Source organism: Choloepus didactylus, chromosome 1 (genome assembly GCF_015220235.1).
Source record: "Choloepus didactylus isolate mChoDid1 chromosome 1, mChoDid1.pri, whole genome shotgun sequence".
Classification (NCBI taxonomy): domain Eukaryota; kingdom Metazoa; phylum Chordata; class Mammalia; order Pilosa; family Megalonychidae; genus Choloepus; species Choloepus didactylus.
The window spans coordinates 63,864,246-63,888,044 of record NC_051307.1 but is presented as its reverse complement, the minus strand read 5'-3'; the positions used below and the strand labels follow the sequence as shown (position 1 = coordinate 63,888,044).

The window sequence follows — 23,799 nt, the reverse complement described above, 5'->3', positions numbered from 1 at the left end:
GAGGCAAGGAATAGTCCTACGGCTATAAAAAGACCAAACGTAAGAGAGCCAAACTATGGTGATTTGGACTATAACAGTTACTGCCCAGAAGAGAATATTCCTGGATTCCTTACTTGATTTGGTATATATAGAATGTTAAAGCAGTAAGGAATACTAGGAATCATGCAATATGCCCCTTTATGCCACAGCTGAGGAAACTGATCCCCAAAGAAGTAGACTGACTTTCTGATCTTTGAGCTTGGTCATAGAATATATAAAAGTAAAGTATTAAGAATCAATTTATTGGAAATGAAATTGTTAGCCACACGGGGCTGTGAATTTAAGTTTGACTTTCTGTGGTCACATTGTGCCTATTGGCTGCTATTCATCTTTGCAATAATTTCATACTTACTCTTGTTTTCTCCATCATTTCCAGATGTCACTGCTGTCTGTATATTAGAAGGGTTCCAGAATCAACAGAGCATGCTGTTAGCTGATAAAGTTCTTAAACTTCTTGGAAAAGAGAAAGCTAAAGAGAAATACAAGGTAAATTAATCTGAGTTGGATAATAGAAGGGGTATACATTTTGAAGAGTCATTTCTAATTTATGGTGCTTCAGCTTGGACATAGCCCTGATGGTAACAGTTGGAATTAGAACTGGATTATATTTCTTTTTCCTGTGATCCTGGGCTTTTGCGGCTTTCCTTTTTTTTCAGTAAGAATGTAGGATATGTCCAATGCTGTACCTGGAAAATATTGGAAATACTCATTTGTATTAGAGATCATCAAACCATGGCCCACAGACCATAAAGTTTTATTGGAACTCAGCCACACACATACATTGTTTTTGACTGCTTTTGTGCTACAACAGCAGAGTTGAGAGGTTGCAACAGAGACTGTATGGCCCACAAAGCTTAAAATGTTGACTGTTTGACTCTTTACAGAAAAAGATTGTGGACTCCAATTCTATATCATAAGTTTTTAAAGGTATACTGTACAAATGGGAATTGGTTGTAGGCTGTTAATAACATGTTTTAATTCAACAAACATTGATTGAACAAAGCTCCATGGTAGACATTTTGGGGGTCTGAATATAAAGATATGACCCTTGCTCTTGAGAATTAAAATTTAGTGAGAGACAGTAAATTACTATAAAAGGCATCATCAAATAGTTAAGTGTCCAAGGGAAGGTAAATAGACTGTCATAGAAGTACTGCAGGCATCACTAAATATCATGGAGATTTTATGCTAAATTTCAGTAATATTGAGGCAATTGTTCTTTTTCCTATAAAAATAATTTGCTTTTCTCTTAAATTGATTTTAATGAGCTGTCTGTATTTTTAATTTTACATCTGTGAGTGTTAGCTGACTTCAAACAGTTAAAACAGATTTCTTTACTGCAGCACTTACTTGTACTAAGATGTGTTGTGAATCTCAAGACCAAAATAGCTGTAGTGGGTTCTCAGTTTCTAAACTGTGAAACTTTTTTTTTCATGAGCATCTTCTAGAACTGGTGTTCTTCAAAAATGTAGTATTAGAATTTTATAAATTGAGCCTCAAAGGAATCTGGTTTCCTTGTATTCTTATGTAATGTTATTGTTGAGTCATTAGCCTGGGTGGACTGCAAGATGTTAAAATGTAGGATAAACTATATTAAATAGGTTTCTACATATATTTTCACACATACATGTTTGCATGTCACTTTATAAATCACAAAATAATTTTTGTATTATCGTTTTGACTTTTACAACAATCTTGTAGGGTAAATAAAGCAGGTATTTTTATTGCCATTTTATAGATGAGGAAAGTAAGTCTAGAAGTTTAATGATATGCACCAGATCACGTACTTAATAAGTGGCAGTTAGTATTTGTACCTTGTTACTCTATTTCAGGCCATTACTTGTAACATTTTGTTTTCATTTTAAATTTGCAATCCTGTGTGGAAGCATGAGGTGACAGCTTCATTTTTAAGCTGAAATTGGAAACTAAAACACATTAATGATTTACCCAACATCAAATAAATGCCATTTAGGTTTGTTTTTGTGCTTTGTTTCCTTAAAGTAGTTAATAATGGCCAGTTATATTACTGTCTTTAGTGAAAACTAAAGTGTCTAGTTTTAGTGAAAACTAAAATTAGGCATATTTATCAGTTGATCAGTTACCATTTGATTTAAAATATTTATTTCCTTAGTCCTAAATTTGTCCTAAAGTAAGACAAATCTCTCAGAAAGCACAAAAATAAATACAGATTTTCCCTTTGATTTCTTCTTGTTTTCTTCTATCCTACTGTTATCTTAGATTAAATCATTTACTTACAGAGCCAGATTCCCTTTTTCCCTCCTTCAATTACAAAGACATTAAATCTACCAAAATAACAGTAATGATATTTGTTAAACATATAATATTAAATACAATATTTTCATTTTAAACTCTTTGGGTTCATTTTTGTGGATGAAGTTTCCAAAATGTATTATAAGGGCCCTTTGACTGTTAGTCCCTCTTCCTTTAAAATGCTATCATCCTAATTGTAGTTCTTAAGGAGAAACAAAATACTCCTGTAATTATGAGTCAGGTTGCCATACCAAAAGGAAGTAATTAAAACAGGAAATGTGATTTCTGTCTGAAATTAAATGACAGCTACCTGTAATGGAGATCTTCAGATGCAGTGTTCTCAACAGTACTAGAGGACAGATGAAAACCAATGGTAAATGGACTTAATATTTTCAGCACCTGTTTAGAAGTTGTCTTGAATGGTAAATTAAGATACTAGTCCTTCAGGGCAGAAACAGGAGAAGGTAGTTTTAAATCAGCAGTTGTCTTCTATGTTCCAGATTTCGCCTCTTTTACTTTTGGTGAGAGGTCTAAGAGTTCTTGATATATTCCATCTTTGGAGGGGAAAGACTATTTAAAATCTACTTTGAACAGCTGGGACTGGCAGCTTCATCATTCCCATTGTCTTTTGTCCTGTAGCTTGGAGCTTAATGTTCTTCAGTTACTTGAAAATGAGATTTTAATTTTTATAAAACAGTTATTCTCATTGGTCTACAAATGCACCTGTTCCTTTGGTTAGTGTTTTCTCATTTTGATATACTTAAGTGTGGTTAAATTTCAGAATCGTGAACCTCTGATGCCGTCTCCACAGTTTATCAAATCTTACTTCAGTTCTTTCACGGATGATATAATTTCTCAGCCTATGCTTAAAGGAGAGAAGTCTGATGAAGATAAAGACAAGGAAGGGGAGGCTTTAGAAGTGAAAGAAAAGTAAGTATGTCAAACATAGTGTCTGTTTAATGTTTTAGTTTTTGCTGCCATCTAGGCTCTGGATCATCTAAAAAATATATACATATCTCTCTCTCTTTGTTATAATAAAAAATTATATAATGATGATAATATTAAAATAAAAATACTTCTCTTCTAGCATGTATCTATTACACTTTTAGAGTTAATTCTCGGCTGATTCAAGGTTTGGTTATCGTGAGTCTGCCGTCCTTTTAAGGTCTTATATGATATTTTCAAAAGGACTCCCAGGGAATCAAGTTGGTGACTGCATTTGAATAAGTGGCATTAACTTATACTTTATTGTATAATTCAATATACAAATGTTTTAGTTCAGGGAAGTTTTTTTGAACATTTTCATTACTCCAAAAAAAAAAATGAATAAAAATAAAAAAAAAGAATACCTAAAACATCCTATCCCCCCATCCCACCCTATTTTTCAATTAATTTTTTGTCCCCATTGTTATTCATCTGTCACATACTGGATAAAAGGGAGTATGAGCCACAGGGTTTTCACAGTCACACCATCACACCATGTAAGCTACATAGTTCTATCATCTTTAAGAATCAAGGTTACTTGTTTGTAGTTCGACAGTTTCAGGTTTTTCCTTCTATCTATTCCAATACACTAAAAACTAGAAAGGGGTGTCCATATAGCACATTAGAATACCCTCCAGAATGACCTCTCAACTCCATTTGAAATCTCTAGGCCACTGAAACTTTGTCTCATTTCCCTTCCTCCTTTGGGTCAAGAAGACTTTCTCAATCCCACAATGCCAGGTTCATCCCCGGCAGTCATGTCCTGCGTAGCAGGGAGATTTGTACTCCTGGGAGTCATGTCCTGTGTAGGGAGCAGGGCAGTGAGTTTACCTGACGAGTGGGCTTAGAGAGTGAGAGGCCACATCTGAGCAACAAAAGAGGTTCTCTGGGGGAGAGTCTCAGGCACAATTATAAGTAGGCTTAGCCTCTACTTTGCAGTAACAAGATCGAGGGCTTGGGCTATTACATTGGTAGTCCTCAATGCTTGTGAGAATATCAGTAATTCCCCAGGTGGGGAATTTAATAATTCCGCATTTTTCCCCAGTTCCTCAAGGGGGCCCTGCAAATACATTTTTATTCTCTACCCAAATTACTTTTGGATGAATAGGGATTTCACACTAATCTGTAAAAACCTACCAGATTTCACTTCCTATTCAAAGTTCTATGTAATTATGGTGTTATGAATAAACTGACCATACAAGTTAAATTATTTAGTGTGCTACAGAAAATTATAAATTCTACACCAAATAAACATCCCTTCCTGTAGGGAAGTTTTTAATATATAAACTGACAGATGCTTAGGAATATGTAAAAGAGTGAATTTCTTCAAGGTTTTTTCCTGCTTGTCTAGGAAAGTGCCATTCTTCAGGCTTTTTGTGTTTGATCCTGTAGAGAGCTGAAAGCAAAGTACAAGATGCTATGTTTATAGCTGGGGATCAAGTGATATAATGTAGTATATAAGCCCTCTAGGCTGCTTATCCATTTATATTTATCAATACTTGTGTATTGCTGTTAAGGCTATCTCTTCTCTCTAAGAGAAGGTACAATATTGTTATCAACACATTTATTATGAGTTTGGAAGAAGGGGGAATATTATTTCTGTAGCAAAGCATAGCTGGATTTTGTATCTATAGCATATTGTAGGGTTTGTGGGAACAAATTGCTTTTGATCTATATCTCTCAACCTTCTATTGTTGGCCCCCTGTTAGGGAGAATTCTGTGCATAATTGTACCAAAATGTTCAAAATTTAGTCAGAGATACACTGTCTTTCAAAAAATTGTAGTTGGGAAAGTAAATGTTTAAGATGTCATATAGATGGATGGATAGATTACAAACAATATAGATTTTGCACCGAATAAACATCTCTTCCTTTAGTCTCACACAGAAGTTGAAGTTTTAAAAGCACTGTCAATATTGTCCTTTACCCTTTTGTCTGATTTACCTTAGTCCTAACCAAGTCCATTTCATTCATCTCTCTAATTGAAGTCTGATCTCTTTTTTCAGACTCCTTAACATTTGCTGTATGGAGTAATGCTGACATTCATAGCTACTGGACTCTGGCTCAGAGTTTCAGGTGTCACACAGATACCCAAAGTTCCAGAGACTGACCAGGTTATACTCAAAGAGCTCAGAATCTCAGAATTTAGAAATAACGGTTAGAACTCAGGAAAAGATACAACTGCTCTAATTGCTTACCAGTCCTAGGAACCTTTACAATAAGCCTTCCCCTGATAACCTGTGCTCTTAGACTCAATTCTCAGAGTTTGCACATTATAGTTAGTCCATATTAGTGAGGCGTTAAAATGTTTTTCTTTCCATTTCTGGTTTATTTCACCCAACATACTGTCCTCAGTGTCTGTTCACCTCACAACTTCACTCCTTACGGCAGCTCAGTATTCCATTGTACGTATATACCACAGTTCGCCATTCTGTTCATCGATCACTGGTACCATTAGGCCACCTCCAGCCACTGCAAATCGTGAATACTGACACCATAAACCCCACTGTGCAAATGTCCGTTCTGTACCTCTTTTCAGTTCTTCCAAATATATACCCAGAAACCAAGTTACAGGACCATATGGCAACCCATACTTAGCTTCCTATGGAACCACCACACTGCCCTCCAGATGGGCTGCAGTATTCTACTTCCCCAACAACGGTGATTAGGTATATCCCTTTCTCCACATTTTCTCCAGCACTTGTATCCCTCTGTTTATTTTTTAAACAATTTTATTCATACACCCTACATTCTGTCCTAAGTAAACAATCAGTTGTTCCTTGTGTAATCACATAGTTATGCATTCACCATCACTATCTATATAAGGACAGTTCTGTGTCTTCCACAAAGAAAGAGGAAGAGGTGAAAAAAGGAAAACAGGAAAAGAAAGAAAAAAAATAACAAGTAAAAAGCAATAAAAAAAATAAAACACAATAAAAAAAAGTCAGACATCACCACCACCACCACCAAGAATCCCATACCCCTCTCTTATATCTCCCTCTTATAGGCATTTAGCTTTGGTCTATTGCCTCTGTTAACAATTAATGGAAGCATATTACAGTGTTACCATTAACTGTAGACTCTAGTTAGCATTGATTGTATTTTTTCCCCAAAACCACCCCATTTGTAACCTTGCAAAGTTGACATTCGTTTGTTCTCCCTCATGTAAAAACATATTTGTACATTTAATCACAATCATTGACCACGCTAAATTTCACTAAGTTATACAGTCCCAGTCTTTATTGTCTGTCTTTCTGGTGTCCTACATGCCCCTAACCTTCCTCTTTCAACCACAGTTACAGTCATCTTTGTTCAGTGTACTTACGTTATTGTGTTACCATTGCCCAGTATTGTGCTCCAAACCTCTCTGTCCTGTCTTTTCCTGTCTGTCTGTAGTGCTTCCTTTAGTATTTCCTTCAGAGCAGGTATCTTGTTCACAAACTCTCTCAGTGTCTGCTCCAAACCTCTCTGTCCTGCCTTTTCCTATCTGTAGTGCTTCCTTTAGTATTTCCTGCAGAGCAGGTATCTTGTTCACAAACTCTCTCAGTGTCCTTCCTCATTTTTGAAGGACAATTTTGCCAGATACAGAATTTTGGTTGACAGTTTTTTTCTTTCTCAGTATCTTAAATATATCATACCACTGCCTTCACGCTTCCATGGTTTCTCCTGAGAAATCTGCATATAGTCCTATCGAGCTTCCATTTTGTGTGATGGATCGCTGTTCTCTTGCTGCTTTCAGAATTGTCTCTGTCTTTGACATTTGTAATCTTATTATTGAATGTCTTGGCATATGTCTGTTCGGATTTATTCTGTTTGGGGTACACTGTGCTTCTTGGATCTATAATTTTATGACTTTCATAAGAGAAAATTTTCAGTGATTATTTCCTCCATTATTGTTTCTGCCTCTTTTTACTTCTTCTGGGATACCCATGACATGTACATTCATGTGCTTCATGTTGTTATTCAGTTCCCTGAGACGCTGCTCATATTTTTCCATTCTTTTCCTTGTCTGTTCTTTTGTATGTATGTAGGATTTCAGATGTCCTATCCTCCAGTTCATGAATCTTTTCTTCTGCCTCTTCAGATCTGCTGTTGTATGTCTCCATTGTGTTTTTCATCTCTTGTATTGTGCCTTTCGTTCCCATAAGTTCTGCCAATTGTTTTTTCAAACTTTCAAGTTCTTCCTTAAGTTCGCCCAGTGTCTTCTTTATATCCTTCATTTCTTTTGTCATATCTTCCCTCAACTCTTTGATTTGATTTTTGAATTGATTTGGGTGATTTGTTTGATTAGTAATGAGTTGTTTCAATCCCGTATCTCAGTTGAAGTGTAAGTTTGTTCCTTTGACTGGGCTATATCTTCATTTTTTCCTAACGTGATTCATAATTTTTTGCTGTCTAGGCATCTGGCTTCCTTGATTACCCAAATCAGATTTTCCCAGACCAGATGAACCCAGGTCTCAGGAGGAGACTATATTCAGTATTACGTTTCCCTAAGGGTGAGACGTCATATGTTGTCAGACAGTGAGGCCTCTAGACTCTGTGCTTTTCCTATCCTCCCCAGCAGGTTACACTTGTCAGCCCGCAGTTCCCCAGTGGTATAAAGAGGTGTGGTCCCTTTATTTCTCAGTGGACCCTGTGCTGGCCAGGGGCTGAGGGTGTCAAATGCCAAGCTTAAGTTGTTTCTGGTTTTGTTCCCTGCCCCACCTTCCCCCCAGGCCCTGGGGTCTGAATTCTCTGAGGGAGAGCAGCTACTTGAGCTGGGCCCCGCCCCCCTATTCTTAGGGAAGATACACCCTTTAGGAGTTATTGTCTACATTTCATTTTCCCCTTTGTCTCTTTGACTCTGTTAACTGTACCCTTGCCTGGGTCAGTACTGACAATTGAAAATGCCTGAGGCTTTCTCTGATGAGCTGTTTAGAATGAGGGAAATAAAAGGAAAAAGAAAGCAAGCCCCTTTTCAGAGCCAGTTCCCAGCCGCCCTGTTTTGCAAGTCAGCCAGTATTGGTACCTGGTCCTCTGTGCCCCTCTTCTTAGGACACAGCAGCTTTCCAGTATTCTGAGTTCAGCTGTCTCCAAAAGCCTCTGTTGTTATTTATTTATTTTTCCATGAGCCCTGCCTCCTCTCTGCTGGGAGGAACCTCAGGTTCATTTCCTGCTTGCTCCAGGTTTATCTGTACTTATAGCTTGTATTCGGTAGTCCAAATTTGTTAATTAAAACTGCAGTTGGAGCTTGGTTGAGTTACTTTCCCTCCTTCCAGGTAACCTGCTTCTTTTTTCCACAGGGAATGTTTGAGCTCAGCCTGCCATGCTGGTGGGGGAGGGGCACCAGCTCTGCAGTTAAGGGAGCTTTACTTACAGTTTTTATGCTGCATTCTAAGCCATTCCACCCATTCCAGGCTGATGTACGATGTGTATTCAGTCACAGATGTCTCCCAACAGTTGTTCCAGACTATTTACCAATTAGTTGTTGCTGGCATTTACTAGTTACTCTAAAGGGCTAACTAAATTCCACACCTCTCTCTGCCACCATCTTGCCCCTTCTCCTGGACCTAAGGTTTTGAATTTCATTTTACCCAGAGTCTTAGTGTCATTATTTTAAAATGGGTCTAATAAGACTTACCTTACAGGTTATTTTGAAGTTGAGAGATGATGTATGTAAGCATCTAGCACTTATGTTCTCAATAAGTAGAAACTATTATTACCTCCAATCTGATGTAATAGTTGTTTGTATTTTCTTATCTTGGTAACCTAGAACAAAACTAGAGTGTGGAGACCTTGCAATGTAAATATATGAAAAGCTGGTGCCTAGTTTAAGATTTTGTCCAACAAATTTTATACCACTTTCCAGTTTTCTCTATTCAGAGTATAACAACTGGAGTGAGAAAATTTACTTTAAATTACAATGTCTTGTATTTGAAAGGCCACTTACAGGTCATCTTGGTTGAAATTCCGTCCAGTGCAAAAAAATCCCTTCAGCCAGCATCCCCAATAAAATTCATCAAGTGATAGTATGCTCACTGCTTTTTATAAAACAGAGAAGGGTATTTTTTAAGTCCTTTATAATGCAAGAGTCTTTCTTTAGACTTGTTTCTTAGATATGTCCAGCTATTATGTCTAGGTCTTTTCTTTGATGTGAAACAATGAGTAATAAATCTTCTGTGTGAGAACATTTCAGATATATCCCATTCCTCCAGTCTTACCTCCTTTACAGTCCATTCTCCGCAGCACAGCCAGGGTCATCTTTACAGAGCACAGCCTTCATCACACCTCTTCCTTGACTTCTGTGACCCAACTTTACATGTTGGTTTCCTATTTTTCTGTTCCTTCTCTTAGTCATTAAACAACTCGTGAGTGCCATCCGTGTACTGCAGACCCTTACCCATCATAAGGATTGTTTGAAGGATCCTAGCCAAGGAACAATACAGTCTGCCTCATCTTTTCACATATCAAAATACTTGAGCCTGGGCATTTACCCCAGATTTCTGTCATTGATTTCCTTGTTTCCTTTTTAAAACCCCCTCCCCAAGCCATCAAGAAAATACTAATCTGCATCAAAAATCGTAATCTACCCCCCCTGAACTTCAGGCCCTTGTTAAAGGGAAGTGACAACTGCTTAACTCAATTGGTGTACTCATTTCCTACATTACTTTTAATTTTCAGTTCTGGGTATCTAAAGGCCAAACAATATATGGAAGAAGAAAACTATGATAAAATCATAAGTGAATGCTCTAAAGAAATAGATGCTCAAGGCAAATACATGGCAGAAGCATTGTTACTACGAGCTACCTTCTACCTGCTTATTGGCAATGCCAATGCAGCCAAACCTGACTTAGATAAGGTCATCAGTTTGAAAGAAGCTAATGTAAAGGTATGTTTAAAAATGTGTGTGCGTGTGTGTGTGTGTGAAAATTAACAAATAGAAATAAATGCCTTTAGGTATGTTTTGTCAATTTTTTTCAGCATTTCAATTATTGGTCTCCAAAAGACTGTTTTTGTTTTGAAAGGACCTACACCCAATGATGATTGTGTGGGTGCAGTGAAACCGAAACATAAGTATCGATGATATTTATGTTTAGCTAGGAAAGAAAATTTTTTTTTTCTATAGCACCTGATAGCATCAGCTTCCCCTCATAGCCATTGCTTGCTGCATTAAGTATTGGACTATATTTGGATAGTGATAAAGGTGATATAGCAATGTTATAGGTAGTGCTGTAAGTAGCATGTAGCACCAGTTTATAAAATATACTTACTAAAGATAAAAACATTTAATAATGTATTCTGAAAGATTTTTTGTAAAGCTTCTAAAAATATGATATGGAATATAATATACTAAAAGTCTTTGCAGTTATAGTGATTAGAACAGCTTTTCATTATCTAGGTATTCTTAGCATGTATGTAATTATTTTTATAATGAAGATTAAGGAGATCTGTTGATTTATGTGAACCTTCTACCCAGTATAACCTTCTACTTAGCAACCAGTTAACTGTATTTCTTACTCATTTCTTAAAATCTCTGTGGCCTGTTTTCTCATTGAATTAAGTGAACTCTGTAGCCTCTTTTCATCTCCAAATGAATAATTCATATATTTGAGGGGAGGAGGGGGGATGTAAAAGCTGGCTTCAAGGCTTAATAATTTATTAACAAATTATCTTAACATCTTGTAAACAAAATAATTACAGTTAGGTATTTGTTAAAAACTCCTTTCAAAATGAGATTTTTCAAATTGAATATACCCTAGTAATACTACCTTTAATTTTATCTCCTGCTTATTTTCCTAATGATTACAAATAGTATATCCTATTATGTGTTTTGTTATATTTGCAGAGGGTGTTCTTATTTGTTTCATTTAGGAAGACATTTATATGTAGTATTGCTTTTAACAAAATTTTGGAGAAGCATATTTCTTCTTTTATGATTGAGTTTTATTTTTAATTGCAAAAAGTAATGATGCATGCCTTATGCCATGTACAAAAATTAACTAAAAATGGATCAGAGACCTAAATGTAAGAGCTAAAACTATAAAACTGTTAGAAGAAAACGTAAGAGAAAATCTTCATGAATTTGGATTTGGCAGGGTTTCCTTAGAAATGATACCAAAAGCATAAGTGACAAATTGGACTACATCAAAATTAAAAATTTTTTTGCGTCAGAGGACACCATCAAGAAAGTATTTGCAAATCACATATCTGATCAAAGGGATTTGTATCAAGAATATATAAAGAACTCATATCTCAATTTAAAAAAAGGGAAAAGGATCTGAATAGACATTTCTCCAAAGAACATATATTATAAATTAGCCAAAAAGGAACAATAAAAGATGCTCAACTTCATTAGCCATTTGGGAAATACAAATCAAAAGCACAAAGAGATCCCGCTTCACATTCACTGGGATGGCTATAATAAAAAAGACAAACAATTACAAGTTTTGGTAAGGATGGAGAAAAATTGGAAACCTCATACATTGTTGGTGGGAATGTAAAATGATGTAGCCCCTATGGGAATCAGTTTTTCAGTTCCTCAGAGGGTTAAACATGGAGTTACCATATGACCCAGTATTACATTTCTAGGTATATACCCAAGAGAATTGAATACATATGTCATCACAAAAACCTGTACATGAATGTTCATAGCAGCATTATTTATAATAGCCAAAAAGTGGAAACAACTGGAATGTTCATTAACTGATGAATGGATAAATAAAATAGTATAACTATACAATGGGGATATTATTTGGCAATAAAAAGAAATGAATACTGATACATGCTACAGTAGGGGTGAACTAGAAAATTTTAGGCTAAGTGAAAGAAGCCAGACACAAAAGGCCCCATCATATAGGATTCCATGTATATGAAATGTCCAGAACAGGCAAGTCCCAGAAACAGAAAATAGATTACTTGTTACCAGGGACTGAAGGAAAAGGAAGAAAAAGGGAATGACTGCTAATTTATGGGGTTTCTTTTTTGGGCAAGTAAAATATTTTGGAATTAGTGTCAGTAGTTGTATAATTCTGTGATACTAAAACACCACTGACTGAATTGTTCACTTCAAAAGAGTAGGCTTGATGAGTGTGTGTATTATATCTCAATGAAGCTGTTATTTTTTAAAAAATAAATTTTTTCAATAAATTATAAAAAGGGAAGTAATGATGGGTCTTTTCTCATTTTGGGGACATAGCTTCGAGCAAACGCTCTCATCAAAAGAGGTAGCATGTACATGCAACAGCAGCAGCCTTTGCTGTCTACTCAGGATTTTAACATGGCTGCTGACATTGATCCTCAGAATGCAGATGTTTATCACCACCGAGGACAGGTAAATCTTTTCTTACCTAGAGTTCTGACCTTTGGATGGAAGAATTTGATACTATTTTTGAGAATCTCTTAATGTTTTCTTATATCACTTCTGATAACCATCCACAAACGGTCACAGTGGTTTACACTTTGGGTTGGCCTTTATTTAATTCCATCTTGAACATTTGTCCTTATAGTTTTGGTATTTACTTATGAAAAAAAGAGAAACAGAAGACTAAAAATGTTCAGTAGAATGAGAATGACTTTTGTGGGCTTCTTGCTATAAAGAAGTATTAGCTGGATTATCCAAACAGTATGAAAAAATCCTCTAAATCCTAGGAATGGAGTTTTATAACAAGTATATTGGTTTTTGGTTAAAATATATTGTGAAGAAAACAGTTCTTACAGCTTTAATCTGAGGAAAACTTGGCTTTTCTAATCTTTTTGATTAACATGGCTGCTTAGAGTCAATTATGTTGGAAACGTAGGCTGTCTGTATAAAAACAAAAGATAAAGTTCTTTCTAATGCAGAATTAGGTTTACCTAATACATCTGTGTGAAATTAGTTAAGTGGTCACATTAAATTCTAGATATAGTAAATTATGTTACTACTTTGAATTCCTTAAGGTCTTTCAAGTTCAGTTTCCTCATCTGAAATAACACCACAGTTATAGGAGATTAGTCATGAATATTAAATGAAAATACATTTCATTGAATATAGTAGGTACTTACGTTAGCATGTCCTCCTTTCATTGGGCATTGGGCATTTTGCCCCTTCCTCGGAGTATCTTAGATTAATTTAAAAGTTAATCATCTAATGTCTAATCTGCCTTGAAACTGGAAAGCACAGAAATGTTATTTTTCTAGAAAAGGGGGTTTCTTGCTTAATAGTGATATAAATTACTGTGCAGAAATGGTGGGCTTTTAATGTAAATGGAGCTTTGTAGGATTTCTTCCCAAGGAAATTAATTTAAGAAATACCAAATTCTATGTAGAAAGGAAAGAATCAGAATATTCTCTTTCCATAAGAAATTATAGTGGCTTTCAAGGATCAAAGCAGTAGGCAACTCATTATCCTGGTTCTAGTGAAATAGAATGTGGACTTTGAATCCAGTTTATAAAAACTACAAAGGTGGGTTTGTAGTGCTTCTTTAAAAATTGGACAGTAGTAATTTTAGAAATGTTCCTTTAAAATTACAGCATATCCTAGTTCATTGTTTCTAGAAAGTAATTCTGTATCAAATAATATAAGTTATACTGAGCTGTGATAATAGAAGATACACAGTGAATACTTTACTGGCACACATATCATTTTGAATTGCTTATTTATTTATTTATATGTTTATTTATTTTTCTTAGCTGAAAATACTGCTTGATCAGGTTGAAGAAGCAGTGGCAGATTTTGATGAATGTATTAGATTAAGACCTGAGTCTGCTCTGGCACAAGCTCAGAAATGTTTTGCATTGGTAGGTACTATTTTCTTTGTACTTCCTAAATATTATTTATAATTCCCAGCATTAACAAAAATGAGTATCTCACTATCTACAAAATCATTTATTTTTTTCCCCCAAAGGATGACTACAGTGGAAAAACATGCATTAGTGTAGGGAAATCATACGTGTGTATGTTGCTTGAGATATTACTACTGTCTTTCTCTGGATGTTTTATTTGAGTTATCTTTGTTCCTGGTTTTATGTTCCCCTAAAAAGCCCTGTTCTCCCTGCTTTCTACCATAAACCAGTACAAATAAAAGCTTTTTGAGGAAATACTCTGCAATCATGATATCACATAACTGCTGTCTCATCTATCCATTATAGTGCTACTTCTTGAACAATATTCAGAAACACAAAGTTGAAAAGCTAAAATAAGTCCATTTCTAGTGAAATAAGTACTTCAGTTAGACCCATAGTCTTGAATGCTAAAATAATTTTCCTTTTAGAGAAAGAAATTGGGTCACAAACAGTCAAGAACTATATTATAAATGAAAAATGTTCTTAATGACAGAGCCTTATAACATTTTTAGTAAAGAGATAATAAATTAGATTTTAAATCCCTCCATTTATCTGCAAAGTTAACTTCTTACAAGTTAGTATGCCCTTCTTTAGAGTATTGAACATCTTGAAGCTATAGAGTAGAAGTGAAATCATATATAGCCTTTGGATCCCTGCTGCTGAGATATTTCCTGGGAGCGCTTTGGGAATCAACAAATTATTTAGCAGATCACCTGCTTTTCTGGAAATATTTATGTAGTTTTGTTTGTCTTTTGTAATATTTAATGTTCTATGAGTGAGTTCTTGATTTGACAGTCTTGTTTTGATTTTGTAAACAGTATCGCCAGGCATATACAGGAAATAATTCTTCACAAATCCAAGCAGCTATGAAAGGTTTTGAAGAGGTAATAAAGAAATTTTCAAGATGTGCTGAAGGCTATGCACTATATGCCCAGGTAAATGTTATTTAAAATTTTTTTTTCAGTTGCAGGTCCTATTTTAAAGAAATATATCTGGTATAGAAATCAGAAAACAGTGCTACTCTAGTTGCAGCTCCAGTGAAAGCAAAAATGATTTTGTTCCTGCTCTGATTCTCCTGGTCCCCAGGATGATCCTGAATCACTTCAAGATGGGGCTTCTATATGACACATTTTATAAACTGCAGATTTAATCTCATAATGTGAGGAAACTTAAGCAGAACATTTCCCTCTTGTTTGCATTTGGATGGGACTAGCAAAAGTTTGTTTCATTAGGAAAACTTAACTGTATGCAATTGGTGAGGCAAATGTCCATAGAAAGGATTTTCTTTTACTTGATCAGTGTCCTTTTAAGTGATTAGATAGGCTGTAACAACTCATTGTAACTTCTTTTTGGTCTGTGTCTTAAAGGAAAATAATTAAAATTGTTCTGGAAACATTCCTTGGTTTGGATTGAAGCTATGGGAAGTATGGTTTAAATTTGAATTATTTTAACTTTCTCATTGTAGCCTGAAGACCTTGAACACTTACTATTTATTATAAACAATCCATTTACATGAAAATAATTCGCTTCTAACAGCCACAATTATACTTTTTCCCCTCACATTAATGTTCTCTGCATGACTTTGTTTTCTTTCTTATCCGTTAAATTGCAAATTGCTTTTGGTATCTATATAAACCAGCCATCTCAATTCTCTAATCATATCTTTTAGATAGAATCTTTTTATTACAAAAGAAATATTGTGGGGTCCCCCCCCCCACAAACATACCAAAATAGAAAACATAAAAAATGACCAATCCTGGTAGACTTCCCCTCAAACCATTGTTATCCTTCATGTTGTCTTTAGATAGATATAAGAAAAGTTTCTAAAGGACTTTCAGAGTTTATTGAGAAGGGACTTTTAAGAAGATTGATTTGCATTGGATCTGTTTTCAGGTCCTACATTTCACTGAATTATTAGGGATTGAGATTCTGGAGTATAAAACATAGTCTAGAAGTTCTGTAATGTCAGTTTGAAATAATCTTATTTATTATCTTTTTTCTTGGAATTCCTAGACAGGGTGGTGAAGATACATTGGTTGATGGACTACACACTGTAATTATAAAAGCATGTACTATGTAAATTTTTATAGAATATATGGAAGTTAAAATAGGACACATGCACATTATTTCATATGACATTTCTATTTAATAGGGGATACTCTTGGGTTTCTGCCTCATACTTGATTAGTAATAAACCGGAAGGTGAAGGCACCCTCATCATTGTCATGGAATTCAGAAGGGCTCTTTAGTGCAGATTTTTACAAGCAGCTAAAGCTAAGATAGCAAAGGACAGTGTACAGTTTTTGAAGAAAACAACACTAGGAACAACTCTTCTGCAGAACTTTCTTAATGGTACAGTTTCCTGTCACTGTGCTTCCTTCAGAATAGATTTTGGCTTGCTTGAACTGTCTTCTCATCAGCACTAGCAAAGTATTTAGTCTGTTTGCACTAATATTTCTGTCCTTTTGTCCTCTTTTAATTTTTCATTCTATATATATAACTTTTTTCTTTTAACCCTTAAAGTTTTGGCTTAGATGCTGGCCAACTCTCAGTTTCAACTTGAGCTGGTATCTGGAGAACCAACCTTTCCGTTTCACCTGTAGATTTGCCTTAAAATAATGGATTGCAGCTGCTTTTTTTTTTTTTAATCAGTCATTTTTAGGGAATGGCAGTTTAATACACATAACCTATTCTTGCTAAATAAGTCCTGTCCCTAAAGAAATTCCTTTAGGATATATTATGATAAATTATAAATAAATGGCATGACTATACCTATGAGGATCTGATATTTAGAACTGGCACTAGAAATAGATTTTCTGAATTCTACAGTTTACCATGTTATCTGCTATTGCATATAACTAATGACTTAACAAAAACAATGCCAACTAAAACCTCCAATAATTAAGATGCAATGTTTTAAAGTGATTTGTGTGACCAAAACATGAAAATTTGGCAGTGAATGGATAAATGAATAAGCAATATTAATAAGCAATATGCTTTTCAACTACTTAGGTTGACAGTTAATATATTATCTCCTTACATAGGCATTAACAGATCAACAACAGTTTGGGAAAGCTGATGAAATGTATGATAAATGTATTGATTTGGAACCAGATAATGCCACAACATATGTTCATAAAGGGTATGTATTTTCGTGGTTCTGTTCCAGTAAGAAACTAAATTTCTGGCATAGTAACAAAATGAATTTCTTATGGCTGTTGAAGAAGGGGACTGTAGTGAAGTATCAGTGAAATTAATTGACAAATTTCTGAATGCTTTTGGATACTTCATTGTTAATTTTTTTTTTTAATTTTACTTCTATTCTTATGAGAAATAAGTAAATGCACTATTTGCATTCTAGGATAAAGATTTTTAATTTCAATTCTAAACATCCTGTCAAATATTGCTTGTATCAAAATAGAAAACAAGTAAGTTTTTCCTGTCCTTGTGGAGTTGAATTGTCATAAGAAACTTCACTTAATTATATAACATAGTTAAGTGATGTTTATTTTTAAGAACAAATTTAAAATAAAATTTTGATGTTCCTTAGATCACAAGAAATGCAAATCTATATAGCATAATAAAACTTGAAATAAAAAAAAAAGTTAAGTGATGTAATGAGTTAGTAATAGAGCCTCAACCATTAGATACTTTTTTCATAATAAAGGATCTTGCATTATAAAGCCAATATAAATTGGAAAGAAAACACAATTTGATACTGATTATATACTCTTTTCAGTTTTAGTTTTTCCTTTTAAGTTAAATTATAAATTCAGTGAGGGCAGAAATCGAGTCACAACTTACTCCTGTTGATCTTTAGGCCAGGGTCCCACCTGACGGCCTTTTTGCATTTGCAGTTTACTTCAACTTCAGTGGAAGCAAGATCTGGATAGAGGTTTGGAGCTTATCAGCAAGGCTATTGAGATCGACAATAAATGTGATTTTGCATATGAAACCATGGGAACTATTGAAGTGCAAAGGTAATTTCTAGAGTCTGTTAGGAAATTGATGGCAGCTCCATAGATATTTATCTTTTCTTTCTCATTACAGACATGTCATCACCAATATCCATTAATAATTTTTTAAACTTTTTATTTTGAAAAATCATCAACTTGACAGGAAGTTACAAAAATAATACATAGAATTCCAACACACCACTGCACCCAGGTACCCAGATTTACAAACTTTTAGTATTTTGCCACATTTGTTATATCATTCACCCCTCCCCCTCCTCTCTCTCCCTCTCTCTCTGCTCCCCCCTTCTATTTTCTAAACATTTTAGAGTAGGATGCACATCATGCTCCTCTAACATTTAACACTTCAACATATATTTCTGAGCAACAAGGATACTCATGTGACTACCTGAGTATCAAGTTTAAGAAATTTAACATTGATATAAAACATATAGTCCATATTCCAGTTGTTTCAGTTGCCCCAATGTCCTTTTGGACATTGTCTTTTCCTACATTGCATTTAATTGTCATTGTCTCCTTAGTCTCCCTCCCTTCCTCCCTCCCCCCCTTTAACTGCAGTAACATGTATACAACATAAAATTCCCATCTAAACCTCTCCCAAGCATACCACAGTAGCATTAATCACATTCACAATGTTTTGCTTCCATCACCACCATCCATAACTAAAATTTTCCATAACCCTGAACAGAAACCCTGCACCCATTATGTATTAATTTCCTAAATTACTGCCCCTTACCTCCACCCCAGTAACCTGTGATCTACTTTCTGTCTTCATGAACTTTTTCTACTTATTTCATATAAGTGGAATCATACAATATCTGTCCTGGTTTATTTCACTCAATATGATATCTTTAAGGTTCATTCATGTTGTAGCATGTATCAGAACTTCCTTTTTTTTTTTTTAACAGATGAATAATATTCCATTGTATGTATATACCACATATTATTTATTCATTCATCTATTGATGGACACTTTTTGCTTTCATCTTTTGACTGTTGTGTATAATGCTGCTGTGAACATTGGTGTACAAATCCATTAACTTTAAAGTCTTATTATGTTATGCTTTTTGAGGCAAGCTTCCAAAAAGCTGTATCACTTTAATTTGCCTTTTTCATTATTTTTCCAATTTAAAAGTCCCACTTGTAAAAGTTGTTTAAGTCAAGCAGATGGATTAGAAAGAGAAACTAGATCCTAATGCCACTGTATATTCTTTCCTCTCTTTTCACCTGTATTATTCCTGTTGGAGGGAAAAATATGCCTGCAATGTGCTTAGATGTTATGGTATAACATACGGATTGGTAGCCAGGTTGCTAAAGATCAGAATCCTGCTACAAAGAAGCAACTTAATGAGTGATTTTGGGCAAGTTGCAACATCATCTCTGAGCCCCTTTGTTTCTTTAAAATCAGGGATTGCGAAAGATTTTTTGCAACTCTTGACTTCCATAACTTCTTATTTGGTGTAAATGTTTATCCAAAGTTACACTTAAGATCCACCATTAAACACAACTGTTTATGCCATGACATTTAGTGTATATGTCATCTTAGTAATGGTATTTGAGGAACTACTCTAGGCTTCGTACTGAACATTAGGTGCTTTCCAAGTATTATTTCAGTTGATCTTTACCCCCATCTTTACAAAGGTGGAGATTATATGATTCTCAGTTTAACTGAAAAGTACAGAAACTGATACTTAGACCGTTAAGTTAATAGAGTTACACAGCAGGCCAGTAGTGGAGACAGAATTTGAGCCTGTATCTCACTAATGTCCAAAGTCACTGACTACTACTTGTCAGGAATTGTATGAGTTCTTTTAATTCCCTGTCATTCACTCCCTTCTCTGGCCCTCTGCCTGCTCAAGAAGGCAGAATATATGTAGGCTAATGGAAACTTTTGTGGTTCTTTTGAACCATGTGGTACTTAACAGTTACATGTAAATATTAAATTATTTCTTAATTGCTAATGTCTTAATTTGAATAAAGTATTATCATACTAGACTATCATTCTTGCATTTAATTTGAAGTGTTCATAGATCCTGGGTTCAAGGACCCCCAATTTTAGGGGGTTTGATAGAATCTTGTTTGAGTGTTAATTATACTTTAAAAGAATCCACTCTAAATCCCACTTTACAAATAAATGCAACTTATTTATAAACTTAGCAGTACAATTGTTGATTATCCTAGGATTTATCAGATCTGCTCGCTCTCTGTCTGAAAATGAACTTTTGAAAAGTTACTGGTTTTTTAATAAGTCTAGCACGTAGCCATTATATTGCAGTAGGAGATTAAAAACAGTTACCCAGAGGTATTTTTTAACATCTTACATTCTAACTGGAATATAGTAGAGACTTAATAAATATTTGTTGTATGATTTAAAAAAATGCGTGCATATATACACATAGCTAGAACTAGTTATTTAAAATAGCCGTTGGTTCTTGGCAAGTATCTTACATAAAGACGTAGACAGAGGTAAATTATATCTTCTTGACCAAGCCTATTCATCCATTTCCTCAAATAACAGATCCTGATACCAGGCATTTGTACTAGGTTCTAGAAATTGAGATGTCCATCAAGCTTGTAAGAGTATGGTATAAACAAATATCTATCCATATAATTATACTTAAAATGACAGTAGAAATATGGGAACACTGAAGAGGGAGAAGCTAATTCTGCCTGGGGTGGGGAAAGGGAAAATATTTCTCATGAGGAGATTATATCTGAACTGGGCCTTAGAAGGGTAAGGATTTGACCAGAACAAAGCAGAGAAACCGATACGAGTATTATGTGCAGGCACGAGTGTATGGTACAATCAGGGAATTACAGATAGACCTGTGTGACTGGGGTAAGGAGATGGAGTAAGAGATGAGGCTGAGAGAAGATGGGCTCACACAAATCTGTGTGGGTAATGTCCTTGAATGTCATTAATGTTCCCGGGCGGGTATTTCACTATTTTCTTAAGGAGCTTCACAATACAATAGAAACAAGCAGAACTTTGGAACGAGGCAGAATTAATCATATAATTTATCTAGCCTCACTGTTCTTATCTGTAAACAAAGAACATAGGAGGTATAAAGTAGGATATGGTAGTAGTAATTGTAGCTAATATTCATTAAGTGCTTTCTAAGTGCTGGACACTATTTTGTTTATTATAAAGAAGCATTTTATTAGAATCATAGTTGAAATTTACTAGTGAGACTCAATGTAGCATCACTTACAGACTTCATTGGATTTTGTGAAGTACTTAAATCTGAGACAATCTGAGACTTGTAAAATTTTTGTTCTTTTAGAGGAAACATGGAGAAAGCCATTGACATGTTCAACAAAGCTATTAATCTGGCCAAATCGGAAATGGAGATGGCTCATCTATATTCACTTTGTGATGCTGCCCATGCCCAGACAGAAGTTGCAAAGAAATATGGCTTAAAACCACCAACATTATAAAATGGGGTGGGGGTTGGGGGCATGGAAAATGACCTCTTTTTAGAAGTTTACCCCCTCTTCAACTGAACCCTAAAGATACTCAAGAATTGTGTTGAATGGTGAAACTTAGTATTTCAGTTCGTGTTGTCATATTTTACATGTGTTTCATGTTTAGTTGTGGGAGTGGCTGTTGAAGGAAGTTTGCAGTGTTGCAGCTTTTATTCCCCGTGCAACAAAAGCTTAGAACCTGTTAAAGGCCTGTTAAATCAAGTTGCAAAGAGTACAGATGATAACTGGCCATGCAAATAAAAACTTTGATTTGTTGATTTGATTTTTTTTTGTTTTTGTTTTTGTTTTTTGTTTTTTGAGGGGTTGGGCTGGGGAGTGATTATGCTCCAGATGATTTTGTCTTCCTTAATATATATATATGTATATGTATAATATATAAGTTTTACAGTATGTTGGGTTTTAAATTAATAGTAAGTGCTGGCTGTAAAATAGATTTCTTTTATATTCAATTAATCCCTTTTTAGTAGATTTTGTTTTTTGAAGAAAACAAAGCTTATATAGGGATTTTGTTTTAAAACAACAAAATTGAGAGACCCTTTCATACATGATCAGCATGTACAATTCCTCTCATTCTGCAAAGTCAGAAAGATTCAGTGGCAACTGTTAATCCTTTTGATTCCCTTCATCTCTGATGGTTAATGTACATCTATCATTTTTAAAAGTCTGTAGCTAGTTTTCATACAGGAAATTATGCAGAAGCAAAATGTTCTGTATTGGGAGAACGAACGAGACAAAAGGTAAGGTTAAATGCAAGTGTATTCATAATTGCCCATGGTTATTTTCTGTACTAAGTACTATTAGATTTAAGAGTGTATTTTAAAGAAAATGCAGGGTGGTTATATATATAACGTAAATAAAGATGGTATGTGTGTGACACGTGGAGGCATATAATTAGCTTACAATTTCTAATGATGAAAATGTGCTTCAAGATTCAGATATAAAAAGGATGCAAGTCTTGGAGCCAAGAAGCATTGTACTTCCTAAAATGACAAGCTGAGTGCATCAATTTTAAGGCTACATTTACTTAAGGAATGTTGAGCCGGTACTTTAAAAGATGCTGAAGACATGTGTTTAGTTTTCAGGTAACCTTGGTCTCTAAGGCCTAATTGCTCATGTCCAGGTCTTCACTAGGAATACTGGCAGCAGTTTTATTTTTGTTTTGTTCTCTTCCCCTCCCCCCATTTTATCTTTGTATCCTAACTTAGAAAGCACTTTATGGTTTATTTCTAGTTGTCACATTTATAGACCATCCTTTTGCTTATGTGCTGGAATTTTTTGATGGAGGAGGGATTGCGTTGTTGAGTGGTCTCTTATTTTGGAATATTTGGGGAGGGGGTGGTAGTTAAGTCTGAGTATAATAAAGAGCAAGTCTTCAGTTACACTTTTTTGGAAATGAAATCTGATTATAATTTATGGTGTTGGGAATAAAAGAGCATTTTACCCTTCTTTAAAAGGGTGCTTTATCTATTGAAACCAAAAAGGTTTTGTCTGCGAATACTATCTTTTTAGAAACTATGAGAAATTACTCCTTCCAAAGTCAAAATTTTGAGAAAGTACTGAGGATGTGGCAGGAGGGGGGCTCTACCTAATTAGTGGGGCAGTTAACATAGTTTAAGATGACTTGAATAATGGACAATTTGAGAGCTCTGCCTTTTAATTCTGAAATTATGCACCTATTATGATAACCCTGAAAACAGAAATGTTTTACATCTCCAAATAAGCGCTGACTTAAAAAAAAAAAAAAAGTTTTTATTTGCATGGCTGTGTGTTTACATTAACACTGACATTTTCTTATTCTCCCCCTTCTTATCCCTTGGGTTTGGGGAGAATAAAAGAATGCACACAATGAAGCATGTGCCATTCAGTACTATCATTCCAGTCCTCATGGACTATTGCCTGTTCTGAAAATATCTAAAGCTGCACTGAAAGCTGCATCAGTTTGTATCTTTTGTTTTGTAAATGACCTCACATGTAAATTCACCAAATAAATATTATATCCAAGCTTTTCTATCTTATTTTTTAAATAGAGAGTTAGGTAGTTTATTTATTGTAGTATTGAGTAAATTCACAGTCATTCTTTGTGGGCTCAAACTGAAGTTGAAGATACGGATATACCAACATTAGTATATGAAGCAAAATGAGTGCATTGGTTTCTTTTATGGAGTAGAGCATTCATCCCTCCTGCTTGTGAAATAAGGCTCTAAGGAAAGCTAGTAAAACCATTCATTCCATCTCTTACCTATAAT

General features: G+C 34.8%; 1 protein-coding gene across 2 annotated transcripts in view; it reads left to right on the top strand.

Annotated features, from left to right (window-relative positions):
• Nucleotides 1-23,554, top strand: part of TOMM70 (translocase of outer mitochondrial membrane 70) — a 56,608-nt gene extending 33,054 nt beyond the window's left edge. For both annotated transcript variants that reach the window (XM_037834515.1, XM_037834517.1), the window contains exons 4-12: nt 416-525; nt 3,092-3,240; nt 9,954-10,161; nt 12,469-12,603; nt 13,941-14,048; nt 14,912-15,028; nt 17,138-17,235; nt 17,951-18,073; nt 21,352-23,554. In XM_037834515.1, the coding sequence (XP_037690443.1) occupies nt 416-525; nt 3,092-3,240; nt 9,954-10,161; nt 12,469-12,603; nt 13,941-14,048; nt 14,912-15,028; nt 17,138-17,235; nt 17,951-18,073; nt 21,352-21,505 (1,202 nt within the window). In that variant the 3' untranslated portion in view covers nt 21,506-23,554. The remainder of the gene's footprint in view (nt 1-415; nt 526-3,091; nt 3,241-9,953; nt 10,162-12,468; nt 12,604-13,940; nt 14,049-14,911; nt 15,029-17,137; nt 17,236-17,950; nt 18,074-21,351) is intronic.
• Nucleotides 23,555-23,799: the final 245 nt, after the last annotated feature.